Raw genomic sequence first — 16,213 nt, 5'->3', positions numbered from 1 at the left:
CAGTGTTTGCATTGATAGTCCAAGTTACATCTGTTTATACAACATCCACATGATAAAGCACAGTTAACTGCTTAATGAGTTACACATTCATAGATTAATGCAGAATTAATTGCGTATTAAGGCTCACTTACAAAAAGATACTAATACTGATTTCTTAGCAGGCTCCAAAAATTATATATCAATACAGAAGTAAACCAAGGCATTTATAAAGTATAAAAACATGTTTCAGCTGTTAACAACTTGTAGCTGACTATTTGCTTTGGATCAAGAAGCAAGAAGCAGTTCACTCATGGCTCAATCACTATCACACTCAGATTGTTATTAAAAAGCACCTTCCCATCTTTTTTTTCACTGCATTCAGGCTTTTTTAACTCTTCCATTACTTGACGCTTTAATTCAGGAGGAGCAGTTTTAGAAAACTCACAAGTTTCTGTCAGGAAATCCAGCAACAACTCCCCATCCTCGTTCCCTTCAACAAAGCAGCTTGTTATGTCCATGTGGGATGGGAGCTCGTAGAGCTGGTACTTCAGCCCAGCTGAATCCAGTATCCTTTTGATGTCAGCAGAGGAAACATAAGAGCAGAGATCATCTAAAGGGAAGGAGCTCCCATACTTCTTCCACAGTGGGTTCCAGGCACTTGTTTCTGTGAGATAAACCACCAGAAAGATGCTCAGAAATAAGGTAAAATAATATTTGAAGAAATTATTGATTCTCTGTGGGGTTTTTTTAGCAGTTGTCCTTCTTGTGAGTGGGGTCTTTCCAGAGCTGGGATGTATGTTCTGGGCTATGGTGGAGACAGCTGCCCCCTTGCTTCTGTGCCTCAGGGCTGAGGGCTGCAGGAGGGGATGGATGTGTTACCTGAACTGGAGCTCTGGCAGCTCCCACTCAGCCCCCAGCTGAGGTCAGAACAGCTCAGGGCATTCAGTCCTCCTTCCTTCTACTCCCAACACACTGCACCCCTCTCCTTTGTGCACATAGGCAATATCTTTCAGGGAAAAAGAAATCCTCTTGTATTGCTTCACCTAATTATTATACTTCATGGTCAAGCTACATATAAGCTCCACTGAAACACTTATTACCAGGAAACTATCTCTCTGCTGTGTGATATATGTGGGGTGCAAAACCCTGGTCGTGTTGTCCACGTAGCTGGATGTGTGGTGGAGAAGAGAGTGGGATGGACAGAGCCAAGGATGTAGCTGCACCATCCTCCTGGCCTCCAGCCTTCGCTGCCACCGTGCTCATGTGCTGCTGGGCATGAGCAACAAGAGGGCTGTCCCTTGCCCCAAGCAGACTTCCCCAGTGGTACCTAGAAGGGTGTTTTGGGTGTGCAAAGATGAAGGATGAGGAAGGCACAGGTTCCTGTAGCACTGCTATCACCTCCAGAACTGAGCCCATGCCAAGCCCGGGCTTCTTGTGCATGCCGCTCTTCTCAAGGGATGTTTTATAAAGAAAACCAGCTGGGTAAGCTGAAAACTCCCCAGATATGTCTTCACATCTTTATTTTCCCTCACCCTGGATCTGTGATTTCACATTTCTTCTATAAATCATTTATGAAAGGATCACCCAGAATGACTGGATGGGATGAAAATAACTTGGAGCCTAATGAGCAGCTCTTGAGAGTTACGACTATAAATCTCCATAACTACTAAAACCAGTTGCTCGTCGGTTTTGCAAGTGCTTTATCTGCAAACAGTTATTTATAGTCAAACAGTTTGGTGTTTAGAAGAGAGGCTACAATATTTTCTTTCACCTGGTGGAAATTGAATGCAGAGCACTAATTGCAGAAAATTTGCTGGTGTCAGTGTTGTGTGACTCAGTGCCATCTCTGAGCCGAGCAATTATACACTACCTGAACGCAGCATTATTATAATAGCTCTCAATAGGCTCAGCATATGGCACTACTTTTGTTTTCAAGGCGATGTAAACAGATTTTTTAAAATGTGTTAAAAATAACACCGCATAGCTCTTGCAACTCGCCTGCTCTCCTGGCAGGGATGGAGCAGGAGGGATTGCAACCTTCACCGACTGACCAAACCCTCTCCTATCAATCCTATTCCCAGACTTGTTTTTAATAAACATATCCTAATGTGTTTGTGTTGGAGATGACTTTACCTCCATTTTTTTGAAATGAGCTTTGTTCTGCTTCTCTTCCAGTACCTCTTTTTGCTTCAGTGCTCATTTTCATAACACTTCTTCCTTCCGCTCTCTATATCTTCTTTACCCCAAGGTTTTCCCTTCCCTTTTATCTCTGCTAATCTGAGCCCTATTCCACTCTCCCATTTTCTTGCTGGCCCCAGAAATTTCTTCTCCATTTTGCTCCATCGGAAAACACACGTTGCCTGGCCCAGAGAGGACTTTTCATGAATTCAGATTTTTAACCAAATTAATTTTGAATAGACACATATTGCTCCCTGTATTCACATTTCTTGAATATCCAAAGGGGCAGATTAAGCAAAATCTGAAAAGAGTTTCAGTTACCTATATGCAGGTAATCATCAATAGCTTGATATTATCATCTATTCTTGTTCAGCTGAAGAACAAGAACAGAAGTCAGGTTATTTTAAATACTGTTTTCTTGTCGTGAACTGCTTGAAAACACTAAACCAAAAACATTTTGGATAAAAATAGTTTGAATAAATTCAAGTCAGAGCAGTGCCACTTTGTTGTGGACACTTTGTGAACACAAAAAAGGAACTTCATCAAACACAATACAGTTTGCAGACACGGCCAAAATCAATAAAATTAAGCTGAAACTTCTGAACAGCTAAAAATCTAACAACCCTGACAAAACTATGAGATGTTTCCATAGCTTGTGAGGCAAATTACAGGCTTTTGGAGTCAAATTAGACCCCAGGATTGCAGTATCTCTAGAATACCTTGCTCATGGTATTGAAAGGTTGTCATTTACTCTGCTCCATCATTTTCCTGCTGGATTGACCAAGGGAATCTCTTTGAGATCTGAAGCAGCCTAAAGAATGCTGTTTTCCACCCAAAATGATGATATTAAGGAAATGGGCAGTTTGAGAATAAAATAAACCATATGTGCTCTAACCCCCGCTGTACAGCACAGCCGGGCCCTGTCATAGCTGTTTGCTTAATGCCGTGGGTCTCCAGGAGGGAGACAATGCAGTGCCCAGCCTGAAAAGCCTTTTACACAAAATAGCAGAGGCTGAAGGAGCTTTTTGCGAATGAGAGCCATGGGCTGGACCCTCTTGCCCACTTTGGGGCTCTCTGCTGCCACCCATCACTGGACGGGCAACGGCAGAGGGTGAGAGAAGGATGTTTTGTGCCCATGGCATGGGTTTGCTGGCTCACAAAGCCTTCGGCTTTACAGCCTGCAGCATGGAGCTGCACAGATGTAGACAACGTGCAGATTTCAATGGATATGGATGGGTGGACACCATTTATTAGTCCTCCAGTTCACCTCTATTGATGATTTGCATGTTGTAAACAAAAATGTGCATTGGTTTTTAGCTGGCTTGTGTTGAACTCACAGGAACCCCAAAGGTCATAGAATCATAAAATCATTTTGATTGGAAGAGACCCTTAAGATCTTCGAGTCCAACCATAACCTAAGTCTAGCACTAAACCACGTCCCTAAGAACCTCATCTCTATGTCTTTTAAACACCTTCAGGGATGGTGACTCCACCACCTCCCTGGACAGCCTGTTCCATGAAGAACCCTTTCCATGAAGAAATGTTTCCTAATATCCAATCCGAATCCTCACGGCTCTTGCCCAACTGAGAAGTGCTGGAGGAGCAACTCTCACCTGACACCAGGATAATGAGGAGCTTCCCCTGTGCTTCCAGGAGGCTGTGGAAATACCGGATAGTCGCTGGGACGTCTTCCACATAATACAGCATCTGGAGAGAGCAGAGATGCTTACAGAGATACAGTGCAGTCCTGGTGCATATTATAACTGTTACCACTAGGTAAAAGAAACCAAGCTTGAGAGAAGAGCAGGAGGATGACAAGACACGTTAGCATAACGCTGGGCAAGCTCAGGGCTGTCACTGCCTTGTCTGCTCTCCAGCTCTCCCAGGACCAAGCTCATGTTCATTCATTAACCTGAGATGAAGAGATTTGCCTTTCTTAGCAGTGAAAATGGCTTGTAATGGCTTCAGTAAACTTGGAAATACAAAGGCAATTTCACAGAGAGGACAAGTAGCTTTGAAAACTCTAGTTAAAATGTATTTTTAGTTGACTGCCACCCACAGCCTGGTTAATAGGACTACTGTGCTCAAAGTTGCTTTGCTGTAACTCATCTTTCTTTTTTGCAGTTCACTTATGCTTAAATACTTTAAATTACAGGGAAATAAACTCGCCTTTCTTCCCCTTGGAGTGGATAATGAGGTCACATACTTCATGCACACTTTTAACAGCCAAGTCTTTGACAACATTTACTTTGCAGAGACTTTTACCTGGATCATGTGAATGAAGTCCCATTTTTTCGACTTCTTTTCTGCATTCATTCGACTTTCATATTCATAAGATGTCTCCTCATGCCAGGTAAACTTTATGTTCTTGAGGCTTGATGTCTCAGCCACACGCTCTGGAATACAGGAGAAGGTAGGACAGAGTTATATCAATTACAAATACAGGACCGATTTCCATTCGGAGCTTTAATATATCCAAAAGTCACGTTTAGGTATAGAGGTTTTGGTACCAGTTTAACACAGCAGTGGAATATTTAGAACTTTGAGCCTGTATGTGAGAAGGGGACTGTAAAGGTCTTTGCAGGATGAAGTCTTAAGCGGTTCTGATGCTTTTCTCTTTGCACCCTTATTTCTGCTCCTCTAATCTTTACCTGATTAAGACAAACAAACAAACAAACAAAAAAACCAAACCAAAACAAAAAAAACCCCAACAAAACAACAACAAAAAAGGAACTCTTCCCCATGACTAGCTCAAGCTGAATTAAAACATGAGCAACCTGATCTGGGTGAAGATGTCCCTGCTCATTGCAGTGGGGATGGACTAGATGACCTCTGAAGGTCCCTTCCAACCCAAACTATTCTATGATTGTGTTGGCTGGGATAAACAGTCCCAAGGCTACGAGCAGCACATTTCATGCTGAATGGGAGAAGAGCTGATGGCACCTTCACTCAGATTCCACATGAAATCTATGTGGATGAGCCAAAGCCAGGCCGTGGCAAAGGGTTTTACAGAGACTGAACAAATAAACACAGGAACTCAAGGATGGATCAAAGGGGGTTTTGTTTTGGAGAGAAACACAATTAAAAGCTCAAGGGCAGAGAAAGCAAATGGCTCGCTCTGGGACTGTGTCATGGGGACGGTGGGAGAGGGAAGGAGCTTCTCTCCGTGAGCAAGGACACATCTCTTGACATTTGGCTTCTGTTATGTTCAAATGATTTTTCAAGAGTCCACAGTTTCGGCCCACTGCTTCAGGTAAAAGGGATAATAGTGTTTTAAAGCAAAGACTAGTATAAAGAGTGACACGTGACATTTATTCAGACCTCGATACAATGCACATTCAGCAACTGAAGAAAGCAGAAAACTGAAGAAGTGGATTCAAGGAAGAAGTTATACCAAGGGTCTGGCTCATCACTGCATTTCTTTGCTTTTTTATGGGAGCAAAACTGAGAGACAATTTCATCATTTAGGGGATGCTGGAATACTAATGTCCATCTGCTGGCATATGGAGCTCTTCTCACTGCGCTCCTGCCTGGTGCTTGGGATGGCTCCAGGGCAAAGCTACCCCGATGTGATTCCTGTGCTTCGCTGGAGTTAACATAAATTTAAAACTTAAATGGCCCAAAGGCAGACTAAGCCTTAGCTACAGAACACATGTTCAAAACAACATGATTTGCTAGGACCAGTGCCTTTACACCACTCATCACAATGTTTCTCCTTTTGGGCTCTGATCAGGACGTATCCCCGTGAGACAGATGAGAAATGCTCCATCAATGCTTATCTGGTCTCTTTTATGACTGGAAATGGGTCCACCGCTTTTGGATGCTGCTGCTGTTACTCTGCTTCCATTTATCAACCACTGGCCCCAGCACTTACAGTTCAGATTTAATTTGCTGTTTTAAACTCAGGCTTCATTCAGCAGCAGTTCATATCACCATCACTAATAATCTGGTGCAATCTGGTTCAATTCAATTGCTAGACAGGCTGCTGTGAGGTGACATTGGGAAGAAAACTGAATTGCTTGCCAGGGTGGGCTTATAGGTCAAAATTTCAGAAAGGGCAAACTCATTCTGATTATGGGAAGTTTCTGCCCAAAGATTCATCTGAAGTCAAAATGCATCACCCTAACCACTTTGAAAAGTTTTCCTCCATTTTCTCCTGGGTTCAACCCAGATTGTTGTCTGGGTCAGAAGCTGGTCGTGTGCCCTTGGTGGGTGCCACCAAAGCTGGACAGCCTGGAGTTGTGCCCTGAAGGCAATGGCAATGCAGCTCAGTTGTGGGGCCACTAACACTCCAACTGTGGTCACCAAGAGACTTCACCTGGACATGGACCAGGAATGAAGGAAAGCCCCAGCCTGGCCATAGGGCTTTGAGATGAGCCTCCATTGTACAACGCAGCCTAAGAGAAACCTCAGTTTGTCATCACTGCACTGCCCAGGATGAAGTTTCTCTTGGCTTCTCCTTCCCAAGGAGAAAGTATCTGGTTAAGCAGAAAACATAACAACTGAATCCTCAGCGGCGCAGATAATGTTCCCGGTTCTCCCCAGAAAATCTTAAGGCTCAGAAACCTGATTAATGATACCTACTGGGGACATGATTAATTACTAAACAAGAAAGTTTAAAGAAAGAAATTCAGATGAATATTTCATTTATAGTCTAGCATAAAACTTAAAATAAGGACAATGTCTTATATTTTCCGTAACTTTTCTTGGAAAGAAACTCACTGCAGTAGAATAGGGCTGCCAGTTAATTGGCGGTAGGTTGTGGGACCACTAGGAAGATTCAGAGAAAATCCAGTTCCACATAGCCCATGATCCATGGCCCAGACAGGACAGAAATGCAATGTGCAAGTGCCCAAACTGTCTTGTAAACAAAGCAGATGCTCTTTTGCCCATCCTTCACCATCTTAGCCTTGAGCAATGTAAAAGCTTCTGCGACTTTGCACTAACCATCTTTTCAAAGATCAAGTCCATGTAATACAGAGATAGATATAAAAAAATAATGTATTTCCTGGGAGACTTTGGTGTTCCCAGTGACTCTGAACTCTCTCACTGCAGGGAGAAAGGGGTTATTACTTTTTTTTTTCCTTTGACTTCCACAAGTTGCTTCATACTGGGAATGCTTCATTTTTAAGGACTTAAGCTAGAGTCAGAGCTGGAGATTTACAGTGTGGTTTTGCAGCCTAGTATTTACTATGGTTTGGAGCATTTCCAACAAGGCAGACTGCTGACGAGATTCATTCATTACTGCCACCTCCACTCAGCAGCCGCTCCCTGGTGAGGTGTCCTCTGCTTGGGGCTGCTCACAGCCCGAACGGTGGAGCTGGTGTCACCTCCATATGAGACCATAATTACCTGCTAAGGTAAAGCCTGGTAGGTGTTAATCCAGTGATAATCAAACTGTGGATTGATATTTAATACTCCCTTTATAGAGCAGTTTGACCAAAGCACCCCTGCTAACATTCAATACTTGGCTTTCCTTCATGAATATCGCTCAGACCTTTGGGCTGGTGGAAAGAAACAAAGCTCTAAGCTGTGGAGTAAAAATCTTTTCTATCCATCTTGTTTTCCTTTGCATGTTTTCTAATTCAAAGTATGGTAACTAATTTAGTGCAATACTGTGAGGTTTAGCTATTTGTTATTTGGAAATTATTTTTAAGAGACATGAAAATTACCATGAGACACTAAAATTTTCCCTTTGATGTTGAGGAAGGATCCTGATTCAGTGCAAGCTGAAGGAGAAAAGCTTTCTGAAATGTGGAGCTTTTACTCTATTCCCATACAATCACCCACCAGTTCCCACCTTGCTTAGCTTTTAAAGTCTGTCTAGTCCAAGGTGTTTGCCACACAGAGTTCTTTGCAGTGTGAGAGACTAAGATTTTAATGAAATACTGAACATTGTTGAAAAGCAATGATGGCAAAAAAGCATAAAATCATGACTTTTTTAAAGAGCCCATTTTGACAAGAAAGCATTTGAATATGGTTTCATCCAGCATTCAACTCCTTAATGCATTTAGCGTACTTAATGTAAATTTGATTTATTTAATGTAAAAATACCTTTGTACTTGGAGATTTGGTCAGCATTTGGCTCTATCACATCATTGTTGATGGTGACCCCTGGATAACTGGCTTGTACTTTTGAGAGGATCAGCAGGTCAATCTCACCTAAGGAAGCAGGCAACATAAAACACAAGATGAAAACAAAGCTCAGGTAAAAGTTATCTCCACCACCATCATGTCCCCAGTTTTGAAGACTGATGCCTGCCATTCACTTATGGAAAATGTACCACGCAGGTACATGTAGCTGCTTTGTATTCTCAGCAGATTGCCACTGAGAGTTTAGCTTTAGGATTTGAGAAAAAATTAAATATCAGTCCCAACTATCTTCATTCCTCCTCTCTGCCACCACCAGTGCCAAGGGAAAACCAGACACAGTCGCGCCTGTGGCTTGACCTCGTATTTTCTGAACATGATCTAACCTCCCAGGGAAGATCCTAAATGACCCTGATGGTCCCAGGTCTGATGGTCTCAAGCCACCAGCCAACCTGGCAGAATTTCTTTGGAGTCAGTAAGAGCATTTTTAGCCAAGCGTCTCACTGGGTACCAGGTCACGTGGGTGAGGGAGAACAGAATGTATGTTTACGCTGGAATCAGAAACAGCATTCCTGTCTGTTTGTCTTCAGAGTCCCGTGACATTTTCCATAAGCAGGATGAGTAATGCACATACAACTTATGTTCATCTGTTTACAGAACGCTCCAGAGCTGACTGTACTTTGTGAGAAATAGATCTCTCTGGACACTGTTCAGACTAGCTGCAATTATTTTACCAATGGTAGTACCAACAGATCCAACATTTCAAAATTTAGAAAGAGCTGCCATTGCTCTTGGCCACCTTTCCTCATCCACAATATAGAAAGCTCAGGGAGAAAATGCTCCTGACAGAGGCACAGGGACAGGGACAACATCACCCTGGTTTGCTTAGGTTTCTTAGGGCTCACTTCTGCTTATTGTGCTTGAATGAATTTTAGGTGGAAAAAATAATAGAAGAGTAAATTAAGTGAGGAAGAGTTAAATGTTTTCAGACTTACATGTCTTTCTTAGAACAACTAGTAACACCAAAATTTACATGGCATCTGTGCAAGCATATTCCTAGAGGGAGGAAAACTGAATTTCTGAAGGAGCAGAAATAGCTGTATCTTTGCTATCACCGCAAACACTGTATTTTGGTGAAAAATCAGAGCAAAGTCAGTCATCTGCAGGCTGATGTGGTAAAATCTGTGAACACAGAATTTTAAATGAACTACTGCAATATTTTTGATTTTTGGTTGCATTACCAACTTTCTGTAAAATTGATTAGCCCTTTGAAAAGGCTGTGCAAGTCCTGGTTAAAAAAAGAATTTTGTGTTCCCATATGCAGATAAGTTAATATATAATATATTCCACCCTTCTGTGGCCAAACCACCCATGTATTGTTTTTAACCATTAAAAAAACACCCTTTTGATTCATAATTTAATCCACAGCCTTAATTGACTTCAGTTAGCTCTTTTATATGCAAACAAGTGTCCTGAGGCATTTTACAGTCAGATCTGTGGCAGCTTGCATTATCAACAATTTGGCAATTAGGCTATCCAAATTATTTAAACTCTCCAACACAATTACCTTTTAAAGGCTACCACTATGTTCACCATTAAGTTTCTAATTAAACATTTTACGTAACGGGATAGTTTATAGCACAGTTGCTACTTTATAGCAGCATTGATGGCTTTTATGGTTTTTAAAGGTACAGAGTGCTGCGTGCTGGAGTGTGAACTTAATAAGGCAGAGGCTGCGGGCAAAGGCAGGCGCTGTCAATGGGTGAGTGTAATGGGAAATGATGCTACATTAAATGGTTTGCTTGTCTCTCGAGGTGGAAAAGTGGAAATGGAATGTTTTCCTTCCCTGGGAGGCCAGGGCAGATGGGCTGGGGCAGCAGTTCCATCCCTGCCCTCCCACATCGGCAGGGTTGGCTGGGGGATGCGGGGATTTGCTGCCTCCTGACCTCCTAAGGGCCCAGGAGGAGCAGGGTTTTGGTGGTGTAGGGGTTTTTTTTCCATCATGAAACTGAATATCCATCATGCTAAGTCCCTGGTTAGGAAGTTACATACCTCACTAAGAAAAGTCTTCCTGTTAAAAACAACATTTTTGGGGGCAGAAGAATGGTTTCGCTTGTTTGGAGAGCAATGTTCCTACTCTGTCACACTGTCTGTTTCATAACTAATGCCCATCATTTACATACAATTATTTTTACTTATTAGGAGAGATTGACAAAGGTGAGATTAGTCCTTCGAGATGGTATGACTAAAGCATTTAAACTAAATTAACCATTCTTATAAAATTCAAGTTTGATGACTTAATGGGCAGAGCAGAATTAGAAAACATAGGCTTTAATGATGAGGGAACTTCAGCAAGAATTTAATGAGGTGCCACTTGTTGTTACTGGTCTTGTTTTTCTACCCAGTGAACCTCAGATAGGAGACTTATTTCTTGTGATTTCTCTGGACCTTATGTTCAGCTCCAATGTTTCGGGTGGCAGGAGCTCCAGGAGGGGCTTGTGCATTGACGGTGGTCAGCAAGGACATACAGACAGGACAGAGATCAGCCGAGGCTGTCACACAGCCAGGCAGGAGGCAGCACTGCTGGGGAGTTACCACACCAGTAAATAGCTACAGAGTAAAATAATTGCAATGTAAGTAAAAATTAAATATTCTGAGGAATATAAGCATCATGGCACTTCTTTTTTGCAAAGAAACACTATGGGCCAGTTCAAGCCTTTCTCGGGCCTTGAGGAGCGATGATGCACAGGGAGGTTTTTCAAGGAGGACATGCAAGAATCAGGCTGGGGAGGCACGAGCTGGTTTTAGGTGTGTGGCCACACACCAGCTAATGCCATCTGTCCCCTGGCACTGAGTTTTCAAGAAAAGTCTTATTTCCTGCTCTGCTCCTTTTCGTAAATGTAATCTATTCTTCAAAAAAAAGGTAAAAGCAATACTGAAGTCTATAGCATACCTGCTCCACCACCAACACTTAGAATATTGATTGTAGGCTTCTCGTTTCCAATACTGAAAAATATTAATCAACATTTTGGGAAAGCTGCCTAGTAGAGAGGGTTACATCCATTTTGTTAAGCACCTGAGACCCCATGAGGACTAAAATCTGTAGGACAAAATCAAATGCAATGTGTACGTGTACAGGCATGCCTGCAAGCTGGCAGGAGGGATCAGATTCAGAACTCTGCTTGTTGGGGATTCCTGATTTCCAGGAATTTTGGCAATTTGTAGAGGACTTCTGTTTTTATTACAAGTGCATACAAGCAGCAGCAAGTACGTGCCTTCTCCATGTCTGTGCTTCAAGGACTAGAGACTTCCCTGAGTCTAGACCAGCAGCTTAAATATTATTTGTAGAAGTTTTACATTTTGCAAAATGGGGAGGAAGAAGGGAGAGTGTCATGTGATTAAAATCCCTTAGCGAGGCTTTGGCAGAGTCATAAAGCCCTGGGCTGGGAGAAGGGTCTCCCTAGAACCAGGATTTGTCCCCAGCTGTCTGAGCCAGCCTGCAAAGCCAGGAGTCCAGCAAAAAACTCGCACCGGTAGGCAAAGCAGGAGCATTATTTACACAAACTAGAGACAGCCTAAATGTTACCTGAAAAGATTGCATTTAAAAAGATACTTTCAATCAACTTGAATGTTGAAATGTAATATCTGTTACTGCATTTTAGAGCTGATGTGGGGTAAGCACGCCAGGAAACAACTCAGCCTTATCTCCTCCCTGCGAGGCAGGCTCTGTCCCAAAGCTGTTCAGCGGCGTATATAAATGAAATCTGCAGCCAAGCCCTATCAGACACCTACGGACGGGGCGGCCGGCAGGGAACAGCAATCTGCCTCTCGCAGGCAGCCCCTGAGCCCGTCCCCACTGCAGGACGGTGCCACCAGGCTGTCCTTCAGCTCCATGTGGCCACCTCCCTGTTACCTGGCGATCACCGCTGGCAGCTGCCTCTCCATGAACTCCCGCATGCACTGGTGCTCCGTCGAATTTGCGAGGAAGAGGCGGAAAGACTGGAGGTATCTGGCGGGGTTGGTGACCAAGCTCCTCATGGGCGATGCCATGCTGGCGGTCAAAAGGCTGCAGGAGGGGACAGGTTGCTCCCTGAGGCTCTTATTTCAGACCTAGAGAATGAGCAACAAACAGCGGAGAGGGAAAAACAAGCACGTACACGGACTTTGCTCCTTGTGCTTGACCCTGCTACTGCACCTTAGAGCACTTTGAAAAGTATTATGCAATTTCGCGATAGAAGCTGCAAATCAGGTTTGAGCAGCGAAGGGTGACATATCATCTTTAATTTGCACAGAGAAAATGCCAGCATTTTTTAACTCTGCTGGCACAGGGCTCTGTTAAAACCCAGTAAAAGGGTCTTTAGACAGTTCTTAAATAAAAGAAAAATTCCCCTATTTCTTGAAGGCATGGAGAGGCTCCAAAGACTTGGTCTGGGTTAGAAAAAAGTGCAACACGCATCTCCAGAGATGCTGGCAGATGTCTCTGTTTTTTTAAGCTTTTGATGTTCTTTAAGAGAATGCTGATGGTGGGGTGAAAACAATAAAAACCGTATAAATGCACTCTTTATTTTTCTAGTTCCTCTGAAGATAATGGTATGATTCCCATGGGCTAAGTAGTTAATTCACAAAAGCCACGAGAGTTACTGGAATGGATGTTGTGCTAAACCCAGCTTACACAGTTGGGAGTGGTGTGGCAGAGTGTGCTGCTGGGAAATGTTGTGCTGTACCTTGAAAAATGCACAAAGATGCATTCATCCCCTCCTAAACCACAGTTTAAGTCTGTCATGTCTTGTCCTAAAAAGGAGAAAGAGGTCCCCTTCCTTCTCGTGGGTCTCTGGGCTTAAGGACCACACTACATTTCTTACATTCAGTCTGACTTTCTCGCAGACGTTATGTCCCAGCCACGTCTTGTTGTTTTTATCGCTCTCTTTGGACTGTCTCCAGCCAAGCCCTCTTGTTGTTGAAGTGCAGCAGCTGAGGGTGAAACTTCCCACCTGCTGATGTCCCCCAGCTGCCAGCACATCTGGGACGGCTTCCCTCGCCCCACTGAGACTGCACATACTTTCCCTTCGCTCACCAGTGTGACCACTGAAATACAAACCATGGGCTTCTTCCACACTTCTCTTGTCCCTTGCAATTCTAATTCTGTCCTCTGCGGTGCTCCCAGTCCCTCCCAGCTGCACATGGAATAACAACAGCTTCATCCCTCCCTCAAATCATGAACAGAAACCCAAAAGAGTATCAGCTTCAGGTTCCTACTTGTCATGACCTCCCTTTCTGGCAGTGAACTGCTGATAACTTTTCTGACTAACTGTGCAAACAGTCTTCCAGCCACCCAATAGCTGTCTCATCAAGGCCACATCTTCCTTGCTTGCTTAGGAGAATGTCACACAAGATGGTGTCAACCCTAAAGCCTCCTTGTCCCCTGTACGCTGGAACAGTTGCAGCACCAGCAGAAAGATGGGCTTGGCACAATTTCTACCTGACATCTCCATGTTGCCATCCCCTAATTCTCTTTCTGGTGCTCACTCCTTTTCAAAGGATGATTTCTAGGGACAGCATCGTGCTGAGAAGCTGCAGTTCCCCAGCTCCTCCTTCTTCTCCTGCCCCTTTTTGCCATGATAACATGAGCTGCTTGGCTTTGCCCACCATCCTTTGCTGTTCATGCCAAAAATAATATCCAGGTCGCGACATGTTTTGGTTTTGCATCCCATGGGCCACATCTCCACACATCCCAAAGGTTCCCACAGGAGGATGCATGGTGAAGGTTGGTGGTGATGCACCTCTTCCAGCATGTGCTGCTCCGGGAGTTGTTAGGCCAATTAGCAACACCTGTTAATTGCTGTCCTTGAGGCAGTCCCAAAGTCCAGCAGCAACCTCTGGAGCGGGACCCAAGGTGTGATTTTCCACCCACACCACTGTCAGGCAGACCTGGCTTCCAGTTTGTGCCTTAGGGCCACAGACAGCAAGGATGCTTTCAGGGGAAAAAACAGCAAAACCAAGTATGTTAAACTACAATGATGATGAAAAGGGCCTGGTAACAAGTAGATGGGAGAGCTTTAAAAACTTTGCTGGGTTCTTGGATGCCCATGGGGGCTGCTCAGAGTGGCATGGGGACACTCACATCCCCAGAAAAATATGTATTAACCTGGGGAAAACAAGTATAAATTTTTGCAGAGAACGTACGAAAGCAAACACCTGGATGTGCATCAGGTGAGAATTACTGCTAACCCACCCCAAAAATAGTGGTACATTCCTTGTTTACCCATTCCTGTGCTCTACCCTACTCCTCACTTTTTAAAGTGCATGAAGAGCCATTTGCCACTAACATACTTTACTACCTTCAATCTTGAAAAAAATATTTTGCAGTTAATAAGAGGAGATTCAAATAATTGACCTTTTTTCTATGTCTCCCTCTACTTCCCCTGATTTAATTTGCTGACATCCCCTGCTCGTCAGTCTCTAATGAGCAGCTGAGATTCATTTTTGTGTTAGGTGCAGTTCAAGGAATTTGTCTCATTTATTTCATTACGCTTTTGGCTGTTTGAATTTGCCCCATTTATTCCATTATGTGTTTTGCAGTTTGAATTGTGGCCAGTTAATTTTAAAAAAGAGTAAAGAGAAGGAAGAGAAGCATTTTTTCTGAATCAGGCTGATTGATAGAAACTTTTGGATAATAATGTTCACTTGGGCATGTTTCCTTCAGTGATAATCCAAATTCATACGTAGCTCTCTAAAAGGATTGAGGAGTCTTGAAAATGTACTCTGTGTTTACTCTGCAGTTGCTTGATCCACCCCTGGTTTGCGCCTGCGCCAGCAGACTTAAGCCTGCTTTAAACTCACCGTAAACCCCTTTAAACCTTCCCTGTGAAGCCAGAAAACAAAGTGAGCGTGCCCCCAGCTGTAAACTATTTGCAGCAGGAGCTTGTTAGCACAGGATTATGTCTTGTCGCTGAACGCCAGCAAAGCAGGGAGATTGCAGAGTTCAATGCAATTTGTTAACCCCCTTACTTACGTGCGAGCGGTCTGTGCCTCCCGAGCTCCCACGGCTGACGATGCTCGGGACGCGATCCTGGCCAGACACCTCCTGCTGCCGTCCCACCCCCGGGGCTGCGATGTGGCAGCACAGAGGAGGTTTTGCTGCCTGGGAACGGAGTAGGAGACATCACAACCAGCTGCCTGCAGAGGCTGAAGGGACAGCTTAAACCCTGCCCGCCATGTCCAGCCTCTGTGCGGTCCTACCTGCTGTCCCCAAGGACACATCTGGCATGGCCACCAAGCCCCTGGGAGTGTTTAGACACAGAGCTCTGGTCAGGTGTTAATTAGAGCCCGGATGAAAAATAAAGCCCTGCCACCGGTATATAATAAATGCAACTCTTGACAAATTGGAAATAATTATCTCAGTGTGTGGCATACGGCAATGTACAGTATCATTTAGTTTCCCTATAGAAGCCTACTGGTATAGATTACTTTGCTTTTTATTTCATTTTCTTGCCAGCAGCTGAGATTTTGCTTATCCCTTACTTTCCAGGGCTTAAGCAATCGGAAGCATTTTCCAAGTCGTGTGCACCCTCCACAGCCCTGTTAGAAGCAGTTTTAACCCAGGGAACACAAGCGTGGAAAAAAAGCACTGACCCGTGTCTGCTATCATGCCGAGTTCTGGTGTTCAGAGCACTAGTAAAATATTTGCCGTCTGTGTGCCTTAAATTAGTTATTGTTCCATCATGTTTAGTGAGAGGGAATATTTTTGAATTTAAATGAGAAGTTTTCCTTCTGGACTTAGTTGGACAAATGAACAATTCATGGAGAAATGAACTGTTCACATTGCAAAATTCATGTAAAATAACACTAGTAATATTAATAATCACGCTTTCAAAGGCACAGTTACAGGAAGAATAACTGTAGTTCAACATGTAGCTGAAAGTTTACTGACATAAAGATTTCAAATCAATAGTTAAAACTATTGAGC

General features: G+C 43.6%; 1 protein-coding gene across 1 annotated transcript; it reads right to left on the bottom strand.

Moving 5' to 3' along the window:
- Positions 1-210: 210 nt before the first annotated feature.
- LOC135990387 (histamine N-methyltransferase-like) lies at positions 211-15,296 on the bottom strand. Its single transcript, XM_065638033.1, has 7 exons — positions 15,260-15,296; positions 12,161-12,357; positions 11,201-11,253; positions 8,212-8,319; positions 4,423-4,553; positions 3,771-3,864; positions 211-643 (listed from the first exon to the last, which is right to left on the bottom strand). The coding sequence occupies exons 2-7, from the start codon at positions 12,295-12,297 to the stop codon at positions 288-290; spliced, it is 879 nt and encodes a 292-aa protein (XP_065494105.1). The 5' UTR covers positions 12,298-12,357; positions 15,260-15,296; the 3' UTR covers positions 211-287.
- Positions 15,297-16,213: the final 917 nt, after the last annotated feature.

The sequence above is a fragment of the Caloenas nicobarica genome, chromosome 6 (genome assembly GCF_036013445.1).
Source record: "Caloenas nicobarica isolate bCalNic1 chromosome 6, bCalNic1.hap1, whole genome shotgun sequence".
NCBI classification, from domain to species: Eukaryota; Metazoa; Chordata; class Aves; order Columbiformes; family Columbidae; genus Caloenas; species Caloenas nicobarica.
The sequence above is the reverse complement of the archived record's forward strand: the minus strand, read 5'-3'. Positions and strand labels throughout refer to the sequence as shown.

What these genes read in the sequence shown, in the direction of transcription:
- LOC135990387 (XM_065638033.1), bottom strand. Translation starts at nt 12,297, where the DNA reads ATGGCATCGCCCATGAGGAGCTTGGTCACCAACCCCGCCAGATACCTC. An exon ending in ACTTCATTCACATGATCCAG is followed by an intron (nt 3,865 to 4,422) that starts GTAAAAGTCTCT and finishes TGCTCTCTCCAG; the next exon opens with ATGCTGTATTATGTGGAAGA. An exon ending in CCTCATTATCCTGGTGTCAG is followed by an intron (nt 644 to 3,770) that starts GTGAGAGTTGCT and finishes TTTATCTCACAG; the next exon opens with AAACAAGTGCCTGGAACCCA.